This window comes from Podarcis gaigeae (assembly GCF_964106915.1).
Source record: "Podarcis gaigeae genome assembly, chromosome: 6".
NCBI classification, from domain to species: domain Eukaryota; kingdom Metazoa; phylum Chordata; class Lepidosauria; order Squamata; family Lacertidae; genus Podarcis; species Podarcis gaigeae.
Window position 1 is genome coordinate 43,461,037 of NC_139682.1, and position 20,105 is coordinate 43,481,141.

At 42.0% G+C, this 20,105-nt stretch overlaps 1 protein-coding gene across 1 annotated transcript in view; it reads left to right on the top strand.

Moving 5' to 3' along the window:
* Positions 1–3,706: 3,706 nt before the first annotated feature.
* Positions 3,707–20,105, top strand: part of LOC310847319 (uncharacterized protein) — a 28,206-nt gene continuing 11,807 nt past the window's right edge. Inside the window, exons 1-11 of the mRNA XM_083744951.1 lie at positions 3,707–3,761; positions 7,863–7,935; positions 9,096–9,175; positions 9,694–9,851; positions 11,857–11,909; positions 12,359–12,472; positions 13,422–13,547; positions 14,621–14,746; positions 16,480–16,623; positions 18,016–18,138; positions 18,603–18,701. Of these exons, the coding sequence (XP_083601077.1) occupies positions 7,873–7,935; positions 9,096–9,175; positions 9,694–9,851; positions 11,857–11,909; positions 12,359–12,472; positions 13,422–13,547; positions 14,621–14,746; positions 16,480–16,623; positions 18,016–18,138; positions 18,603–18,701 (1,086 nt within the window). The 5' untranslated portion in view covers positions 3,707–3,761; positions 7,863–7,872. The remainder of the gene's footprint in view (positions 3,762–7,862; positions 7,936–9,095; positions 9,176–9,693; positions 9,852–11,856; positions 11,910–12,358; positions 12,473–13,421; positions 13,548–14,620; positions 14,747–16,479; positions 16,624–18,015; positions 18,139–18,602; positions 18,702–20,105) is intronic.

Consider the following 20,105-nt stretch of genomic DNA (forward strand, 5'->3'; position numbering starts at 1 on the left):
AGCTTCCAATTCTAAAGCCATGGAAGTGGCCTGGGAGAAGGTTCTGCCCAGAGTTCATGGTGATGTCCCCAAGAGGGCCTGTAAGACCTTCCCCCAAACGAGAGTGAAAACACATACTAGATCACTGTAGCACTTAGGTTTTTGTTAAGCTTTCCTCCCTACTCCCAGCTATGTCAATTTATTTTATATTATTTACTCACAACGTTTATAGACTAAAACAGTTTTCAGGGTGGCACATAACAAAAAATTAAACGTTTAAAATTCAATAAATAATAAAACCAACTGAAGAAAGGTTCTCAATTCTCTCTGTGTTAATTTTCTTTAATGATGACAGTGTTAGCTAATCAGATTGTTGATTACCAGTTATTGTTTTGTTTTTCTAATATGGTTAGAATGCCTGCTTGTTATTCAGTTACCACTCACTATTAATACTCCAATAATAATAATAATAATAATAATAATAATAATAATAATAATAATAATAAAGTAGTGGGTTGACAAAGCAGACGACACACAGATTTCTCTAAGTGGTTCTTTATAGTAAGCTAGAACTGAACTGAACTGAACAGCTCAGCCAGCCTGCTTTTATAGGCGGCTGGCTGTCAACATTGTAACAACCACACATCAGGGTTTCCCGCGTAAATTAACTGATGTGGACCTGAGTGAAAACTATATACAGTACACAATACCCCTGGTGGCCAGGGTGAGCACTTCAATACATAACAACAACAACAAATTTTTAATAGTCCGCCATTCCTGGTACGTGTTGGGTGAGGGAAAGGCATTGTCTCTTCATGTATAAGATCTTCCTGGAACTTGGTCCATTCTTGGGTCTGAAGATAGTGTGGTAAGACAACTTGGGATTTTAAATGGAAGAAGCTGCTTGGAATAGGCATTGGTCCAGCAAGCCCATAAAGTCCATATCAGCTAGCATCAAAGCAACTTCACTAAAAGTATTTGATTGATAAAGTTAGGTCACATGTACTTCCTTGGTCAGAATATGGACAGGATGTAAGGCTAAGGGCATACACCGCCATCTTTGATGGGAATGCCCCTGCATATGCAACTTTTAGTAAAAAGTATGCCAGGAATTAGTATCACCAGGACCTCCACTTTACAGCTGAGCTTTTCCTGCTACCAATCTTTAGAGGCCGAACAAGGATGTTTTAGCAAAGGAGTTGTTGTAATTTCTGTTGATGGCTGCCAGAGAAACCATTGTCCAAACGTGGAAAGCCCTGGACAATTTGGACTTACCTGCCCATGGACAATTTGGACTTACCTGCCCATGCAATAGGAATGCCTGTTGGGTGGCTGTAACAGGAAAAAATAATCACACATAATTTGCAAGGAAAGGAACAACCACAGACTTTCTATGCCACCTAGTGGCCCTTAATTACATATAGTTCTAACAAAAACCTGCAAATATATAAAATAACCACTATTATACGCATTTTGACCATATGATTTCATTGTGACCTTACTTGGGACTTCACTATTATTGATCTTGATTTCCTGTATGACTGTAAAACAGGTGGCATTGATTAGTTACTATTGTCACAGGTCATCAATGTGGCAATCACAGACATACATACACAGATTAAGAGAACAAAGGAAAGGTGATGGGCCATTAAGAAAGCAGGGAGAAGGCAGATGGGAAAGCCCCTCTCCAAGCTGCAGGACTGCATGAGGCTCTGAATCTCAGAGTCACAGGTTCAAGCCCCACACTGGGCAAAAAGATTCCTGCATTGCAGGAAGTTGGACCAGATGACCCTTGTGGTCCCTTCAAACTCTATGATCTAAAGTGAGACTGAAATAAAAGCCTCCCCTGAAGATCTCCAAACCTGGGCACGTTCAGTCCTTTTCATGAGTGGTACCTCTCAACTTACTTAGGCCATCTACATTCATATCACAAGATATAGCTACTTACAACACAATCCTATGCACATCTACTCAGAAGGAAGACCTGTTGAGGTGAGTGGGCATGGGACTGCAGCCTCAGAGGACTAGCTCTTCTCTTCATAGAACTTCAGGGTCATGTAGTCGAACCTCCTGCAATGCAGGAATCTTTTGCCCGTGGGGCCTGAACCCACAACCTTGAGATTAAGAGTCTCATGCTCTATTGACTGAGTGAAACCAGCACCCGCCAGTCTTAGTGGTGATTTATGAACATAAGAAACTAAGAAGAGCCAGCTGGATCAGGCCAATGGCTCTATCTAGTTGCCGACCAGATGCCTTCAGGAAACTCACAAGTAAGATACGGGCACAAGAGCACTTTCCACTTCTGCGGTTTCCAGCAACTGGCATTCAGAAGCAGTGCTGCTCCAAACACTGGAACCAGAGCACAGTCATCATGAATTTGTATAAACCTATTTTAAAGCCATCTAGGTCAGTGGCCATTATTGCTTCCACAGCTTAACTATGTGCTGGTTGAAGCAGTGCTTTCTTTTAGTCTTCCAACATTCGGCTTCACTGGATTTCCAGGAGACCTAGTGTTGAGGTGGAGTTTTCTTTTCAGTTCTTTTCCTAATAGTCCCTAACATGGAATTTGCCTTTTTCACAGCCTCCACACATGGGCTCGACACCTACCACGACCCCAAGGTCTTGTCACCGCCATTTCTGACCCCACAAGGGCAATATGTGAAATTAAGATTGGAACCATGGTCTCTCAGGTCCTAGTTCAAGCACAAATTACTACACTGCAATTTAACGCACTTAGCCTTCATTTAAAAACAACAGGCTAAGTACTTTGAATGTGTAGTATGCAGAAGATTCTTACTGCCGTTATTCAGTGCTCCCTCCAACAGGGGCTAGGACAGGACTGGATTTAGGTTTGATGAGGCCCTATGCTACTGAAGGTAATGGGGCCATTTATATGTCCAGCTGTAGGTTTTATTTTGTTTTTTATCTTAAAATTTTGAAAATGTACATTCAGGTGTTTTTTTCTTTAATTTTTTTTGGGGGCCCCCAACAGAATGGGGCCCTAAGCTATAGCTTGTTTAGCTTATACCTAAATCGGGCATTGGGCGAGGAAATGGAGCGGTGCAGTTGCAAGTTTAGATTCACAACCCACGTCAGGGCGGTAACTCGGTGAACAGCCTGCAAGCCGTCATCTCCCTCAGCCTTCCACCTTCCTCCCTAAGTAGTTGAAATGCGGAGATAACGACACAGCCTTGACTAGTTAATGGAATGGAGAAGAAAGTACCCGCGCAATGCGCCATTTGACCAACTAAGCCTTATCAATCGCCTCGTGCAATTCTCTTTTTCCGCTTCCATGCAGAAGACGCCTGCAGCGATCTCTAAAGAAATCACACCCATATAGATTTTATGCCCGTTTGGCAGCCCCAGGGAGACGCAATCGCTTCCCGACAGCCTTTCGCAGCTGAGGGGGATTCTCAAAAGCGGGCCTTCTCCTTCTCTGACTTTCGGTTTCAGCGCGCGCGCTTTCGCCGGCTCACTTCTCCCATCTGCCTGCAGGGGAGAGCAGAGCCCGCGCCAAGGTTACTGGGGGTGACAATCGTACACAGGCAGAAGAAGCAGCGGCGTTGATTTGGAGCGCCTTTGGGCGCCTCTTCCTCTTTTCGGCAGCCGAGGCGCTGAGAGCAACTTTTCTCCTCGCTTTCTCTTTCAATGGGCTGCACTCGTCTTTTCGCAACACCGAAAGGCTTCAGCCAGGTTTGATTTGGTACGGAAGGCGCAGCGTGCAGCTCTCCTCCCAACCACGTTTCTTCCAGCAACAGAGAAACAGCGACTGGAGCTCAAAGGTAAAAACTTTTGCAGGATCCTGCTGGTAGAGGCTATAATATGCTGCTGACAGACCTCTGGGAAATGAAGTTCATTAATGTAACTGCCCCCACCCCCAAACAAAAGCCGATACTATGGAAATGCATCCCTGTTCCTTGAAACAGCGATTGTATGAAGGGCGGGGCGGAGAGCGACCAGTTGGGTTTATGCTGCGTGGAGGAAGATGCTTTCCTTAAGGAAGAGGCCTTCTTGTTGGGAAGGAGAAGGCTTTCCCTTTTTAAAAACTACCCGCGCAGAAGGGCAAAACTAGTTTCCTAAATATTGCGATCACCGTATTTTGTAAGGTAAGCTGCACATGGGCACAGCTAGGACTTTTGTTGGGGGGCAGAACCGACGTGATTGGTCAGTTAAGTATTTCTATTGTTTTACTTGACCTGGGGCTATGCCCTTGTAGCTGCACAAGTTTTTAGTCTAGGGCTAGTCGTTTCAGAGGTATTGTTCCCCTCTCCTTCAGTACTAACCGTTTAAGTTATACTGCTACAGAATTTTAACTTTCGTGGTTTCAAGGGAGTTGTAGCTGTTTTGGGTCATAGCCAGGAGTTATTTTGGGGGTGGGCAGAACCGAGTTATCTTTGACTCAATTGGTCAGTTTAAGTATTTTTATTTATTTACTTGATTTAGGGGGCGCAGCTGCACCCCCTGGCTACGCCCATGCCTCAGGCCCTCTGATTTTGTATGTGGTGTTATAAGAAAAACTGCTCCCTTATGGGGTATTCCGGAGCCTGTATAGAGTCCTTAAGTGGGTTCTCTATGGGTGGGTGAAAATAACAGGCCAACCAGAGTACCATCTTTTTCTGTGTATAAGATGCCTCCATGTATTTTTGGGGACTCAAATTTAAAAAAATGCGGGGAGATGGCACGGAGTTGTTGAGCTTTTTTTGCGGAGGATTGTCCAGAGTTCTTACATTTCTTATGTTCTTCATCTAACCCTTTATTCACTGTGATTTGCAGCAACTGGTGTTCAGATTGCTTACTGCCTCCGATACCCAAATAGAATGCAGCCATTGTGGTTGGTAGCCTTATGCGCCATGAATTTGTCTAATCTTTAAAACCATCCAAGTTGGTGGCCTCATGTAGAAGCAAATACCATAATTTAACTATGTGCTGCGTTGTTACCCTTTGAAAGGAAGGTCTGAAAATACGCCTCGTCCTCCTTCTTCCCAGTTCCAGAGAAAAGGTGTGGTGGAAAGAGCAGCTTTATTACTTATTGAAGCAAGAAAGAAAGGTGCCCCAGTGGATAATTCCAAAAGCTGAGGCCGCAATACAAGAATTCAAGGCATCTATATGGCATTCTAAATACATGAAACCCTCATGCCTGTATCATCTCTGCAATATTATTGGTTACAGCAACATCTGAACAGCTCATGGTTCTTTACCTGGCCTTCAAGTTACCTAAAACTCCCTGTATCTTATCAAGGTCTCTTCCTCAATCGGGGGTTGGACTATATGATGCCCAGGGTCTCTTCCCACCAGGATGGATAAAAATCAATGATTTTTAAAAAATATATATCAGATTTTTAATATTTAAATTAGATTTTTCAAAAATAAAATGCTTTTGGAGGAAACATCTTTCTAAAGAGAGTTTTCTGTTTAAGTTACATTATAGTCCAAAGGCTGTTCATTAGGAAATAAGGATTTGTTTTTCATGTGTGCTAAACAAAGTCTGAGTTTTTGTTTTTGTTTTAAATTGTTTAACTACATTGGTTTACAAACTTGGATACATATGCTATAATGTTATTGTTTTAGTTAAATAAATTGTTTAAATTGTTATTAAGGAAATGATTATTTTTCTCCTTCTTGTAAAGTACAGCAGAAAAGTTGTCCAGATATAAGCAGTAAACTTATTAAACCTCACAATAATTTCATAATGATCAGTCTATGTATTTCTAATAGTATAACCAAACCAGTAATTTTTGATATGAATGTAAAAATGACACTGAAAATTTATTATTCCAAAAATGAAACCTTCATCTCATTGTAAATATTAAGATTATACCAGCAAGAATTAGTCTTTCTGTAAAAAAAATGATTTAAATCAAGCCTTTACTGACTAGTGACTTAAATCATGATTTAAATCAAATCCACTCTGCTTCCAACTCTACAGTTCTATGATCTTCCAGCTGGCTCTGGTCAGTGTAATTGACTCTGTACCAGCCTTTCCTTTACACTAGTATGCATACCTAAACTCTGTTAACTGGGCAGAGGCCCCTGCAAGTGCTACATGCTCTCCTCACTTGCAAATAATGGTACAGCTTTGGTAAACTGAAAAGAATAACAAGAATACAGAAATACAGAGAGAAGCATACAATACAGAAAGGCACGTTCTAAATTGGGCAAAGGGGCTACCTATGTGGCTATTTGGCCGCAGTGTGAAGATGTACTTTCTTTTGTCTGTCCTAAATATTTCAACATTCAGCTTGTTTGGATGACCCTGCATTCTAGTACAACGAGTGAGGGAGAAAAAAGCCCTCTCTATCCACTTTCTCCACACCATGCAAAATCCTATAAACTTCTGTCATGTCCTCGCTATTCATATTTTTAATAAACTGAAAATATTGAAATCTTTCCTCATAGAGGAGTTGCTCCTACCCTTGGATCATTTTGTAGCTCAAACCATTCCAGATCCAGAGCAGACAGCATGACAAAGTTTGGCAGTAGGAAGTCTTGTGCAATGACTTCTGCTTGCACAATGCAGATCTCCCCCTTCCACCCACATGGGAGAGTTGGGAGAACCCCAAAACAGTGTGCTTGGGGGGGTTGAGGGCATCATCACCTCGCAAGCTGAAATGCCTATGCAGATGGAACAAACATTCATCATAGCACAAGACTGATTTCCACCATATATAGCTAAAGCACATTTATACCACTTTCAGAATCATGGCTTCCCCCGAAGAATCCTGGCAACTGTTGTTTACTCCTAGTAGAACTACAATTCCCCTGGCAGCAAACTACAGTTCCCAGGATTCTTTGGAGGAAGCCATGTTAATGTTGTATAAGAGTGCTTTAAATGTATGATGTGGATGCAACCTTTCTCACACCTAAAGTCTGCCCACTTCTGATCTAGATAGCAACAAAGTGAGAAGCTATGGGCAACTCTTGAGTTCAGTTATAAACTAGAAATGCCATGCTTTGTTTTAAAAACAATTCTTTCATCTTCGCTTGAGTACCTTTGTGCATAAGCAGAGTACAGTGGTACCTCGGGTTATGAACTTAATTCATTCCAGAGGTCTGTTCTTAACCCGAAACCGTTTTTAATCTGAGATGCGCTTTTGCTAATGGGGCTTCCCACTGCTGGCGCGCAATTTCCATTCTCATCCTGGGGCAAAGTTCTCAACCCAAGGTACTACTTCCGGGTTAGCAGAGTTTGTAACCTAAAGTGTTTGTAACCCGAAGCGTTTGTAACCTGAGGTACCACTGTAACTTTCTGTTTTAAAGCAGATACAGTGGTACCTTGGGTTACATATGCTTCAAGTTACATACTCTTCAGGTTACAGACTCTGCTAACCCAGAAATATTACCTTGGGTTAAGAACTTTGCTTCAGGATGAGAACAGAAATTGTGCTCCGGCAGCGCGGCGGTAGCAGGAGGCCCCATTAGCTAAAGTGGTGCTTCAGGTTAAGAACAGTTTCAGGTTAAGAACGGACCTCCAGAACGAATTAAGTACTTAACCCGAGGTACCACTGTACTCCCTCCACTTTCTGGGCATGCCCTAGATCAGGTGTGTGGACGCTTTACTCCTTCAGATGTTGTTGAACTACGAGTCCCATAGTTCTGGTCATTACCTGGGTATGTTGGGACTGATTGAAGTTGTAGTTTAGCAACAGCTAGAGGGCCAAATGTTTCCCAGCCTTGCCCTAGAACCTGGAATTGATGCTTTTATCTCACTCTGATTCCCTAGGGCAGAGCCTAGGTCAACTGGCTGAATGTGACCTAAGAGGACAGGCAGCTGTTCAGCTGAGGAAGAGGCTTGGCCTGTACTCTGAATTGCCTGGTTCATTTGCACAGTAGTGGCTGAAAAGCTGAAAGTATCCTGAAATGTCTTTTTTTACCTCCTTCCACAGGGCTTGAAATATGGAGAGGGGTTACCCCATGTTCTGGGGTAGGCAACAGTATGGACCTGGGTTTTATGCAGCCGTAAGTTGTTGTTGCTGTTTTTGCTTAAGTTTTTTTTACATTCCCCAACACAGTCTTGATCTTTGGTTGACTCAAGTAGTTTTAGCATATATTGATGCTGTAAAAGAAACAGAATATCTATTACTGAAAGCTGGAGCAAACTAGAATGGCTTTTGTCCCTAAGGAATGAAGATAACATGCAGGGAGCTTGATCATTTTCTGCAGAAAAAGAGCTTTAACAAAAACTTTTCTACCGTTGTTTTTTGCTCAATAATATTTTCCAATTCTAAAAATGAGTTGTTCCATAAAATTAATTGGAAACACAATAAACCCGTGGTACCTCGGGTTAAGAACTTAATTCGTTCTGGAGGTCCGTTCTTAACCTAAAACTGCTCTTAACCTGAGGTACCACTTTAGCTAATGGGGCCTCCCACTGCCACTGCACCACTGCCGCCCGATTTCTGTTCTCATCCTGAAGCAAAGTTCTTAACCCGAGGTACTATTTCTGGGTTAGCAGAGTCTGTAACCCGAGCCACCACTGTTTATAATACTAGTCAAAGTGTAGTTTTAAAGTTTTAATTAACAGTACCTTCCTATAAAGATGTTGTGGAGTTCAGTATACCCAAAGTATCATTTTTTGCTGAATCAGTCTGAGTTTTAAATCTAAAGAAAAATATGGATTCTAAAGCAAATTCAATTGTTTAGACTGTACAGCATATTCTAACTCCCTGTTCCAATGCTTCCAGTAAGCTAGCAGAATCTTAGGAGTCAGCACTCACAATACTCTACCTTGAACACCATTCATTATGATGGGGAAAAGGGACCTATGGCTCTCCAGGCAGTGTTGGACTATAACTTCCAATATCCTTTGGGTAGAAATGGTTCAGAATAACATCTGACATGGCATGGGGACAAAGGAGGAAGGAAAGAAGCAGAGTTGGCAGCATTGACCAATTACGGTAATAATCTAATCAAGAATCATCAAGTAAGTTATAAAAGTTACAAAGGAGGGAAACTGGGGTTGCTGCATTGCTTCTGGTACCTGAGATTTGGAGGTGAGCTATCCACTGTTAGTAAGTTGCAGTTCTTGCATTTGCAAAACTGTTCTTTCCCTTTTCCTGTTTTGACCAGTTAGTCTAGTTGTGGGTTAGTAACAGTGTGAAATGTTTTCCCCTGCCCAGAATTCGCAAAATGAAAACTATTGGAGGGGCTCTTGGGATTGGCAGCAGGACAACTACTGCTCAGATACACCACCTGCGTGGTAAGTGACTTCTGCATTTTATTTTTATTCATATTATATATGCATGTACACATATTTGTCCCCACTTTTTCAAAGTGTAATATAAATTAATGACAAAATTAAGTTAATAAACAAACTAAAAACTAATAAAAAGATGCTAAACTTTAAACTTTCTAAGAACATGAATATGTTCATCCCACACTTTTAACAAAATGTATTTTCATAGTAGCTTATGAATTAAAATTAAGTTATGAAGCGACGTAAAAACTAATAAGATGTTAAAATTAACATTTCTAAAAAAGCAGCTCAGTAGGCTGTTGGTCCTTCTAGAAAGTAAAAACTACAAAACATCCATTGGTCATGCTGGCTAGGAGTGATGGGAGCTGAAGTTGTACCACATATGGGTGGCTACAGATCCCCATCCCTGGGGCTATGCTGGGCTGAATCTACGAAGGTGACTTGACCAACTCTGGTTTACAGCTCATGATTGATGGCAGTAAAGGCAACTTATGCAGAATACTGTGTTTGTGTTTCTTCAGGGTACATCGTGGCAAACCTCACAACTACAACGTTGCTTACCGAGGCCGTGGTTGGAATCACTCTCAAGGATATTTCAGTGGGGCACATTCCAGCCGAGGCCATCATAGAGGAGCTAAAAGTAGTGCTAAATATTTGGGAGCAACAACCAAAAACAGAGGCAAGGCTGAAAATATATATGTGGGATTGAATATTGGACCATTTCCTCCTCTGATCCTCTACCCATTTCACAGCTATGTGGTGGACAGTGCCCCCGTAAAATCTTACTCATCCATGCTATGTTTGTGGTTGAAGGAGCACAGTTTTATTTGTGATAGATAGTTTTGTTTTTATCTTGTTTTTATTTTTTAGGAAATTGTTGGGTTGAAATAAACAACAGACAAGTGACAAGTGTCATATGGGAGGCATCTCCCGAACATGTCTCGGGGAGTCCCTTTTATTGAATATTACATCATTGCCACGTATGTGCTTGTTGCTGATTGGTTAACACAAATACAATGCAAAGGTTGCATATAAGCATTAATCATAAATAGATTAAAGGTTGGGAAAGGGAACACAGAATTGGACAGGCATGAAAACCTCCTTATTAAACTGTTACTAGTGACTGATGTAGCAAGACTTAAACTATTACTAGTGATTGATATAGCATTCATCCATAGATGTGGTCAACCATGCATTAAGAACAGGTCAGGATGCAATGTTTCATGAACTCAGTGTGAACTGAACATTCTAGGGTGGATGAAGAAGGAATGCTTCAGCTGAGAACGGTTTGCCAGAGTCATGTGCAGAAGCAAAACTTCCCATCAGGAAATGTTACTGAATGCCACTTTTAAATGATTTTTAGATTTTTATTAAGTGGTACAAACATGAACAAAATAATAATAATGTGGTGAAATGTACACGCTATCTTCTTAGTTGTACTAGTTCACTTCTCCCAATATCAAAAGCTTGCTTTTCACTAGAACCAGCCTCTCTGGTTGAGAGAATGGCCCAGCTAGGCTGACCTGTTTGGCTCATTGAGCTTTCAACATCTAGGATCTGCAGTTGAAGCCCGAAGCAGCTAAATAAAAAAGGAGAGGTTCTGGGGCTCAGTTCTGCTAGGAGTGCCTGCTCCAGATGTGTGGCAGGGACAGCTTTGTGCTTAGAGAAAAGACACTGGCATTTAGCATGTACTCAAAAGTAGTGTTCGTTAATATTGCTTCAAATATCCCAGAGTGGAGATCTAGTCCATACTTGACTTTTGCCCTGTGCTTTCTAGGCACAGGTCTGCAGTTTCCCAGTCCTTGTCTGAGGGCTTTTTTCCCCTCTTGTCTTACACTTTCCTCAGGAGAATCTGATCTTTACCACTGAATTGAGTAAATTGCCATTTGCTTCAATTCAGCGGTAAAGCGTAGGTTTTCATGGGGAAAGCAGTGTGGCAAAAAATCATGTTTGGACACAAACCTGGAAAGCTTGGAGCTGTCCTTAGAATTGTAGAGTAAAGCTCAGGTTGGTGAGCCCCGAATGAAGACTGGCTCAAATTAAAAGCTTGTCATAGATTTCCCGCTCTGTAGATATATACAGTGGTACCTCGGGTTAAGTACTTAATCCGTTCCGGAATTCCGTTCTTAGCCTGAAACTGTTCTTAACCTGAAGCACCACTTTAGCTAATGGGGCTTCCCGCTGCTGCCGTGCTGCCGGAGCACGATTTCTGTTCTTGTCCTGAAGCAAAGTTCTTAACCCGAGGTACTATTTCTGGGTTAGCAGAGTCTGTAACCTGAAGTGTTTGTAACCTGAAGCGTATGTAACCCATGGTGCCACTGTACAATAAATAACAGCAGGAGCTTTCAGGAATATGTCGTAGGAAACTGCATTCTACCTAGTCACACTATAGCTGGCAATGGCTCTCCAAAGCTTCCAGTATAAACTTTTTGTAGCCCTACCTGAAGATGCTAGGATTTGAAAGTGGCACCCTTGTGAGTGCAAAGCATTTGCTCTATCCACTGAGAGAGTCTCTCCTCTCTTTTACCTGATCTTTGGAATAGCATGCCATCTATCTGTAACTGAAACTCCAGTACTCATCCATTTGCCCTGAAAAGACTTAACAAAGCAAAGTTGTCCCACACATCCAAACTCTCAGGTTGTGGCAGAGGCATTGCATGCTGAGTTTGTTTCTCTATCTGCAGGAAAAGGTCGTTCTAAAAACTCATCCCGTTCCTCGTGCTTAATCAATATGACGGTAAGCGATGAACCTATGCTGTGGCTAGTTCCTACAGGGAGGGTGTCTCTTACACGTGTAGCAGAGATCAAGGGATGGTGTGATGTGGGGCAAAGTTTGGGAAGAAGATTTCGCATGACTATGTGCCTGGTCTGTATGGTTGAAGAAGTAGCTAACTAATTCAGACGGCCTCTGAGATACACAAGCAAAATTTGCCATTTTGCCTCTTTTTGACATCCCACTGTTCAGGGTTTGTCAACATTTTCCAACAGGGCTCTTGTGCCTTGAACAGCTGTCTAATATGGGGGGAATAGCTAGAGAAGCTTTTCCCATCACTTTGTGACAACACCAAAGGCAGGGGTGGGGGGAAGCTTCACCTGCTACACTTTTGTTGGTAAAGGTGCTGAAGCTCTGTCAAAACAAGCTAGAGTTCACAGCACTAGACTCATCTTTCTATTCCTGTGCTACAGCCAAATAAAAAGGGAAATAATTCTGAAAAAACTGGAGGACCATCAGCAACACCAGAATCTAATCAAGGGCAGAAGAATTCAACAAGTTTGAGGAAAGAAACTGACACGTCCAAGGTAATTGTAGGAGAAGTCTGGGCCACCTTGCAACAGGTAGTTCCCGAGGAAGGTGGTGAGTTCTCGATCTGTGAAGGGACATTTTTCCTGTGGTTTCTCAGAGCAGGAAGAACTTGTAACATTTTGAAGAGTAACATGGCTTTACCTGGTTGCTGAGAGAATAAAGGTTTATGCATTAACTGAATGGAAATGTAGATACAAATCATGGAAATGTGTTCTGATGTTTGTCAAAATGTGGCTTATTTAACAAAACCTGCATACTGCTTGATTGAAAGGAAACCTGTAAGTAGTGTTGCAGCACTCTGTGGGAGCTCATTTCTCTCTCATCCCCCCTCCCCACAATCAATGAGAGTTATTTTTCTTCCTCCTTCCCTTTCTCCCATGATTCCATCTAGATCTACCTCCTGCCTTTCTGTTTCACCCCTCCCTGCCTCTGCTGTGAGGGTTCTCTAGCACAACAGACCCCAGCAGAAAGTGTTGCTTGAAGTCAGTGCTTATTGCTTGTCACTTCAATCCTCACTTAACTGGGCCAAAATCCCCACCTCCCCAGGTGCTACAAAGGGAAAATGGATCACCTGATGTTGTAGTGTTATCAGGCGATTGATGGATGAGCCAGCCCGCCCACCTTTCAAAATGACCCACCGAGGGTGGGGGAAACACAGCATCTGACCCACCAGCTGGCTCCAGTTCTCCAGGCCCTGATCCGTCTGAACATTGTTTCTTATTCTGACTGGCAGTGGCTCTCCAGTGGCAGACCCTTTAAAAATGAAATAACCTTGCAATCCTTCTCATAGTTGCATAATTCCCAAGATTCCTTGGGATCGAAAGCAGGTTTTCAGTGAGTCTTTCCAGAGCCATGTTGGATCCTAAAGCAAACACAGCACTGGCAGCAGTAATATAAGTGTCTCTTATTTGCACATTTCCCCCTTCCTGCTTGGCATTTCTTTAGGTGGATCAGATGTCCAGCAAAACCATCATGTCTGCAAAGGATTTCAGTTTTCATTTGCCCTCTGTTTCCTCAACACGCCCACAGAGCAAACAGGAAGTGCCATCAAAGGAAAAAGAGGAAACTGAGGTAAACAGCTCCCTACACATTACTAAGAGCAGATGTAGCTGGGATATGGAATATGGGTGGAAGATGGCATCCCTAGTGACCTCCTTGTCTCTATTAAAGGTCACAGTACATCACACTTTCGCTGCATGAGAATACTTGTGTGTAGGCACCTCGTTAGACGCTTTCGTCCATTTAGCAGTGTTTCTGGAAGCAGTGATCAGCAATTGAAGCTACACTTTGAGAAGAAACACTCACAGGCCTTGTACAACTTACTGAAGTGATTTATTGCTTGACTGGTCATAAATGCATCATGCAGCACTATTTACAATCATAATAGCAATAGCTGTAATGGCATACTTAGGTTTCAGTCCTTTCTCTTTAGCAACGATGTAGGCATACACAGTCTATCGGCAGTCGTGATGCAGCAGTTTGCAGACAGCATTTGTTGGTCAGTCATCTGTGAGTGTTTCATCTCAGTGTAACTTCAACTGCTGACCACTGCTTCCAGAAACTCTTCTAAATGGACGAAAGTAGCCCTCCTTCCCCACCCCCACCCCCAGCCCTATATGTTTTCACCTATTGATAGCTGGGCACCATAACCCTGAAGCGAGCATATCACGTACATAGCTGTCCGGTCTGCTGAGTTGCTGAGCCTGCATAATGATGTTCCCACAGTCTCCCCCACAAGGCTGGTTATGCCCAACCTGAGATAAGGGAAGGCCAGGGACGTATCTTGAACTAAAATGTAGCAACCTGAGGCTCCCAAAAAATATTATCACAATAAAACCCCATTAAAATTGGTATCAGCTGTTGTGACTGGGAGAACTTTACATCAGTTATAAAACTGGATGTAGGTATTCTAAATAATAATAAAACCTCACACCTTAGCAGTAATATTTTATTAGGATACAAGGCCGTTTTTGTTCAAGTATCGTCTCTCAACACTGGTTAGGTTAAGTTCAACTCTCCACTGACAAAGCAGTCCTTATCATCCTCATCATTCCTGCATTGCAGGGGGTGGGACTCGATGACCCTGGGGGTCCCTTCCAACTCTATAATTGTGTGATCATCATCCTCTTAACGAATCTCTGCAGGTCAAGTTGGAAGACAGTCAGACCTCTGAAGACCCTCCCACTGAGACTGCTCCTTTGTCACCTGTGCATGCTCCATCCAAGACAGCAGCAGAAGGTCTTCCAGCCACAGTAAAGGAAGTACCTGTGGTGAGATGAAAAACCTTCTCTTTTTCATTTGCATAGGGGTGTGGATTCTTTAGCTTCAATTTCACTGCTGTTAGTATTTTGCTTGTGCAGCCTGCCAGTGTACAAGTGTGCCCATGAGTTGGAGTAGTCCTGAGCAGGAGTGAGTAGTGGGGATTTGTGACTTGTTTTTCTCTGGGCTGGGACTTGTTCCTCCTCTTCAGTTGAACCATGTGCACCTCTTGAGACTGGAGAGCCCAACCCTTGCTCAGGAAGTGTGAAAAGGGAGCTGGTATTGTTCCGTTAGCTACCTTTTTCATTCTCTCTTTGTGTGTGGTTATGTACATACACATGAAGGAGAAAGCTCAATTTTTCTTGTGTCTTTTGAATCCATTTTTGTAGCATAGCATAAGGATGTGAGTTGTAGCTAACCCATCTTCAGTAGTAGAGTGTTCATAATCACTATAGAAACTTGAATGTCCCCACCCCACCCCCTTTGCGGCCTTTTATACTTTCCTCCACTATGTCTTCTGGTGCTGCCATTGTCAAACAAGAACTGCTGGTAATTTGGACTCCTCCTGCCTCACTCTCATTCACGAGATGTTTGTGTATAATCTCCACTTGTGTTAAAGCCCATGGGCATACCAATTAAACTCTTCCCTCCTATAGCCTTGCTGCACTGGTGTACTCAAGTGTATTCTCTAGAGGTTCCTCCTGTTTTTGTTTTTACTTCTCCTGAATGCTCTACAGGATTTCTTTCCTCTCTTCATGCCCACTGCTGCTTCATCTTTCTCTTCCCATGCCCTTACGTCAAATAAACTCTCTTAGAGGCCGCATCTTCAGCCCAGATTTGCAAACAGAATACAAGATTTACTTTGCAAAGGAGATGGGTAGCTAGGATGAGAAAGGTGAGGTATAAGTGCTTTGTTTTTTCATTCTGTATTGCAGTTGTATATTCCCTTAGTAGTGATTTCTACAGCCATATTATATGAGATGTGGCTTTTAATGAGCAGGGAGGCTGGGGTGTGAAAATGAATGAACTTGAGATGTCTGGGTCTGAAGGTTGGGAAATTATCATCTAACGGAAGGAGGAACAGTTGGATATCATCCTGGAGTAAATACTTTGAATAATCTTTTTATATATAAACTGACAGACAGAAAATCGAAAGCCCTTTTTATTTATTTCTTCTATTCTTACGATCTTCCTGCTTCTTTTTCTTTGTGGCTGTGGTACTGTTTGGGTGTATCTACTTGTGGTTCAAAGAGAAGAGGGGACTCTCACTCTTAGTAGAGTCATACCTCGGGTTGAGCATTTTCGGGTTGCGCCCCGCGACAACCCGTTACTTCCGGGTTGCGCTGCTCGCGCATGTGCAGATGCTCAAAATGACGTCACACACATGTGCAGAAGCGGCGAATCGCAACCTGCGCAGACGCGGGTTGCGTTCGCTTCAAGATGCGAACGGGGCTCCGGAATAGATCCCGTTCGCATCCAGAGGTACCACTGTATTAAGATTGTAAAGATTGCTTGGGATATAGGGATACTCTTGTCTTGTATCTTTTATCTTTGTTGGAAGCTGCCCAGAGTGGCTGGGGAAACCCAACCAGATGGGCGGGGTACAAATAATAAATAATAATTATTATTATTATTATTATTATTATTATTATTATTATTATTGAAGTCTTCTCTCTGAAGCTTGGGCTGAGTTCCACTCCCCTCTGGAACAACAGAATTTCTCTTTCCCTATACAACTTTACAGGTGGAGTTGAAAGATAGGCAGGCAGCTGAACAACTTCCCAGCCAGGCCTTACCTTTTCCATCTGCTGAAGCATCTATAGGAGACCAGTCACCACTTGTGACCACAGAAGGCATTCATACTACAAAAAAGGAACCGTCTGTATTGGTATGAACCACTTTTTTTTTTCCCTTTGCAAGTCAACCATTTGGGTGAAGTAAGGTAGGATGAAATTGGTATCCTGCCTATTGTTTTGGAGATGAGGGCTTTATTCTCAATGAGTTAGCTGTCACCATTGAGTTGATTGCTAGAAAGCCGCTGCCCATCTTCTGCTGAAAGTTCTGTGAATATCTGCCTAGGACATTCTTTGGCGCTAAGTTCTTAGTTTATTTGGAGCTGGTATTTTACAAAAGACTCTGCAAATGTGTAAGCCTTGTCATGTTTTGGAGTGGTCCTAAAAAGGGATAAGCAATGAGGCTGTTTGTGCTCCACAAGGTCTTGTTCAAATCTTGAGAAATTTGTTGTTGTTGCTTTAAAAAATGGATACTTCTAGCCCTTTAAAGTGTGGAGGCAAACTTTTGAATAAGATGACAATTGTTGGGAAGTTATGCACAAACTCTGCTGATGGTTTGGAGAATATTCTGGGTTCAGAAATAGCATGAAAACAAATGGTTTGTTTTAAATTCTGACCCTGCCACAGACAATGTTTGTTTTGGTCCTGACAAACCATGATCTCAAACAATGAGTTGGAGGTAATCAGCAAACTGGAGTTTGTATTAACTGTGATTTGCTCTTATTTCTGCATAACAGCAAACCAAGTGTTTGACATTATTTGTGGGCTCCTTAAGTGAGTAGGATATTTTCATCCTGCCTTTTAAAACAGAATTGTCATTTACATTTTTCTTTGTTTTGTTATATGCCAGTTTTAGTGTATGTGATTGATTGTAAGTTGCTTTGAGTTACCTTGCTAAAAAAGTGATAGGTACGGTAACTTTAATAAATAACAATCCACAGGCTGTTAATAGACCACAAGCCTATCTAATCTTCTCACGTGATTTAGGGTTTGCATTAACTGAAGCCATCAAGTAAAATCACTTTGGGTAGGATCCAATGAATTCATTGCATGAGTGGAATGGCTTTTGCTTGTGCAGTGGGGGTTTCCCACCTTTCAGGTGTAAGATCTTTTAAATATATATATATATATAAACTCAAATCACACAGCAAAACAAATGGGGGGGGGGGCGGAATCCAGCTTTTAAAACAAAAGGGACATGAGTTTTGTTTAAGGTTGCAGTGACTTTTGTGAGCTAAAGCTGTGGGAGGAATGGCAAAAGGAATGTTTGAACTTTGCAAAGCCACTGCAGTGGCTACAATTGCTTTTCATGCTTTTTGTTCAGTTTTCTGTTGGTGGCAATGGAAGCATGTTTATGAAGTACTTGAATTGCCCTTGCATGAAACGCTCAGGCATTATATTTTGTCACATTGATTGCAATTAGGATCTGATCCTTGCAAACCCACAGTTTCTTTCCTAACATCCTAATATTTCTTTCTCTCCTGAAGCTGGAAGCCATCCCACCCAAAGACGATTTCAGCCATGTTGGCTCACCTCCCGCTGTAGAAATACCATTCCTTTCTGAGACCACAAATGATAATCATTCAGAAGGAAAGGAAGACATTGAACTGGTATTAAATTACACTCTCCTTCTTTCCCTGGAAGTAAACTGCTTTTGTAAGGATTCTAAAGTGAGAGTTGGTTAGCCTTTTTCAAAATATCAAGTACGGTAGGAGGAATAGGGAGGAGGGTAAATCAACTTCTGTTGTATTGCTACAGAGCCAAACTGTCTTGTTTTAATTTTAAATCACATAGGATTCAGAGTGAGAATCAAGGAGGGGTGAAATTCCAGCATGCCTCACTGCTTTGGCCAAGTTTCCAGTCCAATATTTATAGCCTTAAAATGTTCTGCATCAGCTTGTTCTGTTACAAGTAACTGAGATAATGTGGGAGGAATTGGCAAAGAGGGATGGGGGGATGTGTGTCCTAGAAATGAGGAAACAATACTGATCAGGTATTTCATTTGTGTTTCACTAGCCAGTCATTTACTCATCTCAGACTATTCTAACCCTGTTTTCACTTGAAACTGATACAGAACCAAATCACCAGCAGTCTTAAGGATGAAGACCTCCCAAGTACCCTGAGTGATGTTCATGTTGTGCCTGTGCTGGTGAGAGAGAAAAAATATGAAAAGGTAAGACTGCGGGAGCTTCTTCGTGTCTTTGATCCCTGAGAACATGGCTGGGCCTACTTAGTATATTCTGAATAATAATAATAATAATAATAATAATAATAATAATATTTATACCTTGCTCATCTGGCTGGGTTTTCCCAGCCAATCCATTTGTATCCAGTTCTGCAAGGTATGGTAGAAAATCCCAAAGAGGCAACTCAAATGGAACTTTTCAGGCATTATATTTGGTCATATTGATTGCAATTAGGATCTTATCCCTGCAAACCCACAGTCCTTAATATTTATTTCTCTCCTGAAGCTGGAAGCCATCCCACTCAAAGACCATTTCAGCCATGTTGGTGTTGGTGCTTCTGGGTGGGAGACGGCCTTCTTCCGGCACTGGTCCAAAACACATAGCACAGCATTCACTCCTCCAGACGTTCAAGCAAGCAGCAGAGCTTAGAAGAAGCTCATACTGAGGATATGTAGCATCTGGGTTTAGTGATTTATTTACAGGATCAAAATAAAGAACAGAGCCATTATGGCATGTCTCTTCTCCTCTGAGAGAGGACAACAACAGAACAAAGAAGACGGAAGCGGCGTACAGTTCCTTCTGTTTGCACGCTTCCAAAGAATAGAATGTCAATACACAGAGCATGTGATCTAGTAGTCACACACTGTGGCACGAGAGAGAATGAAACTCCTGACAGTTGGCTCACCTCCTGCTGTAGAAATACTGTTCCTACCTGAGACCACAAATGATTATCGTTCAGAGGGAAAGGAATACATTGAACTGGTATTAAATTACACTCTCCTTCTTTCCCTGGAAGTAAACTGCTTTTGTAAGGATTCTAAAGTCAGAGTTGGTTAGCCTTTTTCAAAATATCAAGTACGATAGGAGGAATAGGGAGGAGGGTAAATGAGGGTTCTTCTGCAACCTTCTAAAAGAGTTAAGAATTTCATCTTAAAGTTAACTTTGGGTTATGGCCAGTTTCTACTGATCTGTGGCTTACTGGGAAGCACATATTGTTCCACTTTAATTTACATGATGGAGAATACTGTATCTGGCAGGAGGAAAACCACTTGCTGAGCTGAGAGGATTACCTGTTGTAAAATATTGACCAGGCGAATCCTTTTCTCGCCCCAGTGTTTATCAACTCCTGTTATATTGCTACAGAGCCAAACTGTCTTGTTTTAATTTTAAGTCACATAGGAATCAGAGTGAGAATCAAGGAGGGGTGAAATTCCATCATACCTCACTGCTTTGGCTAAGTTTCCAGTTCAATATTTATAGCCTAAAAAATGGTCTGCATCAGATTGTTATGTTACAAGTAATAGAGATAATGTGGGAAGAATTGGCAAGAGAGATGGGAGAGGGTATGTCCTAGAAATGAGGAAACAAAACTTCATTTGTGTATCACTAGC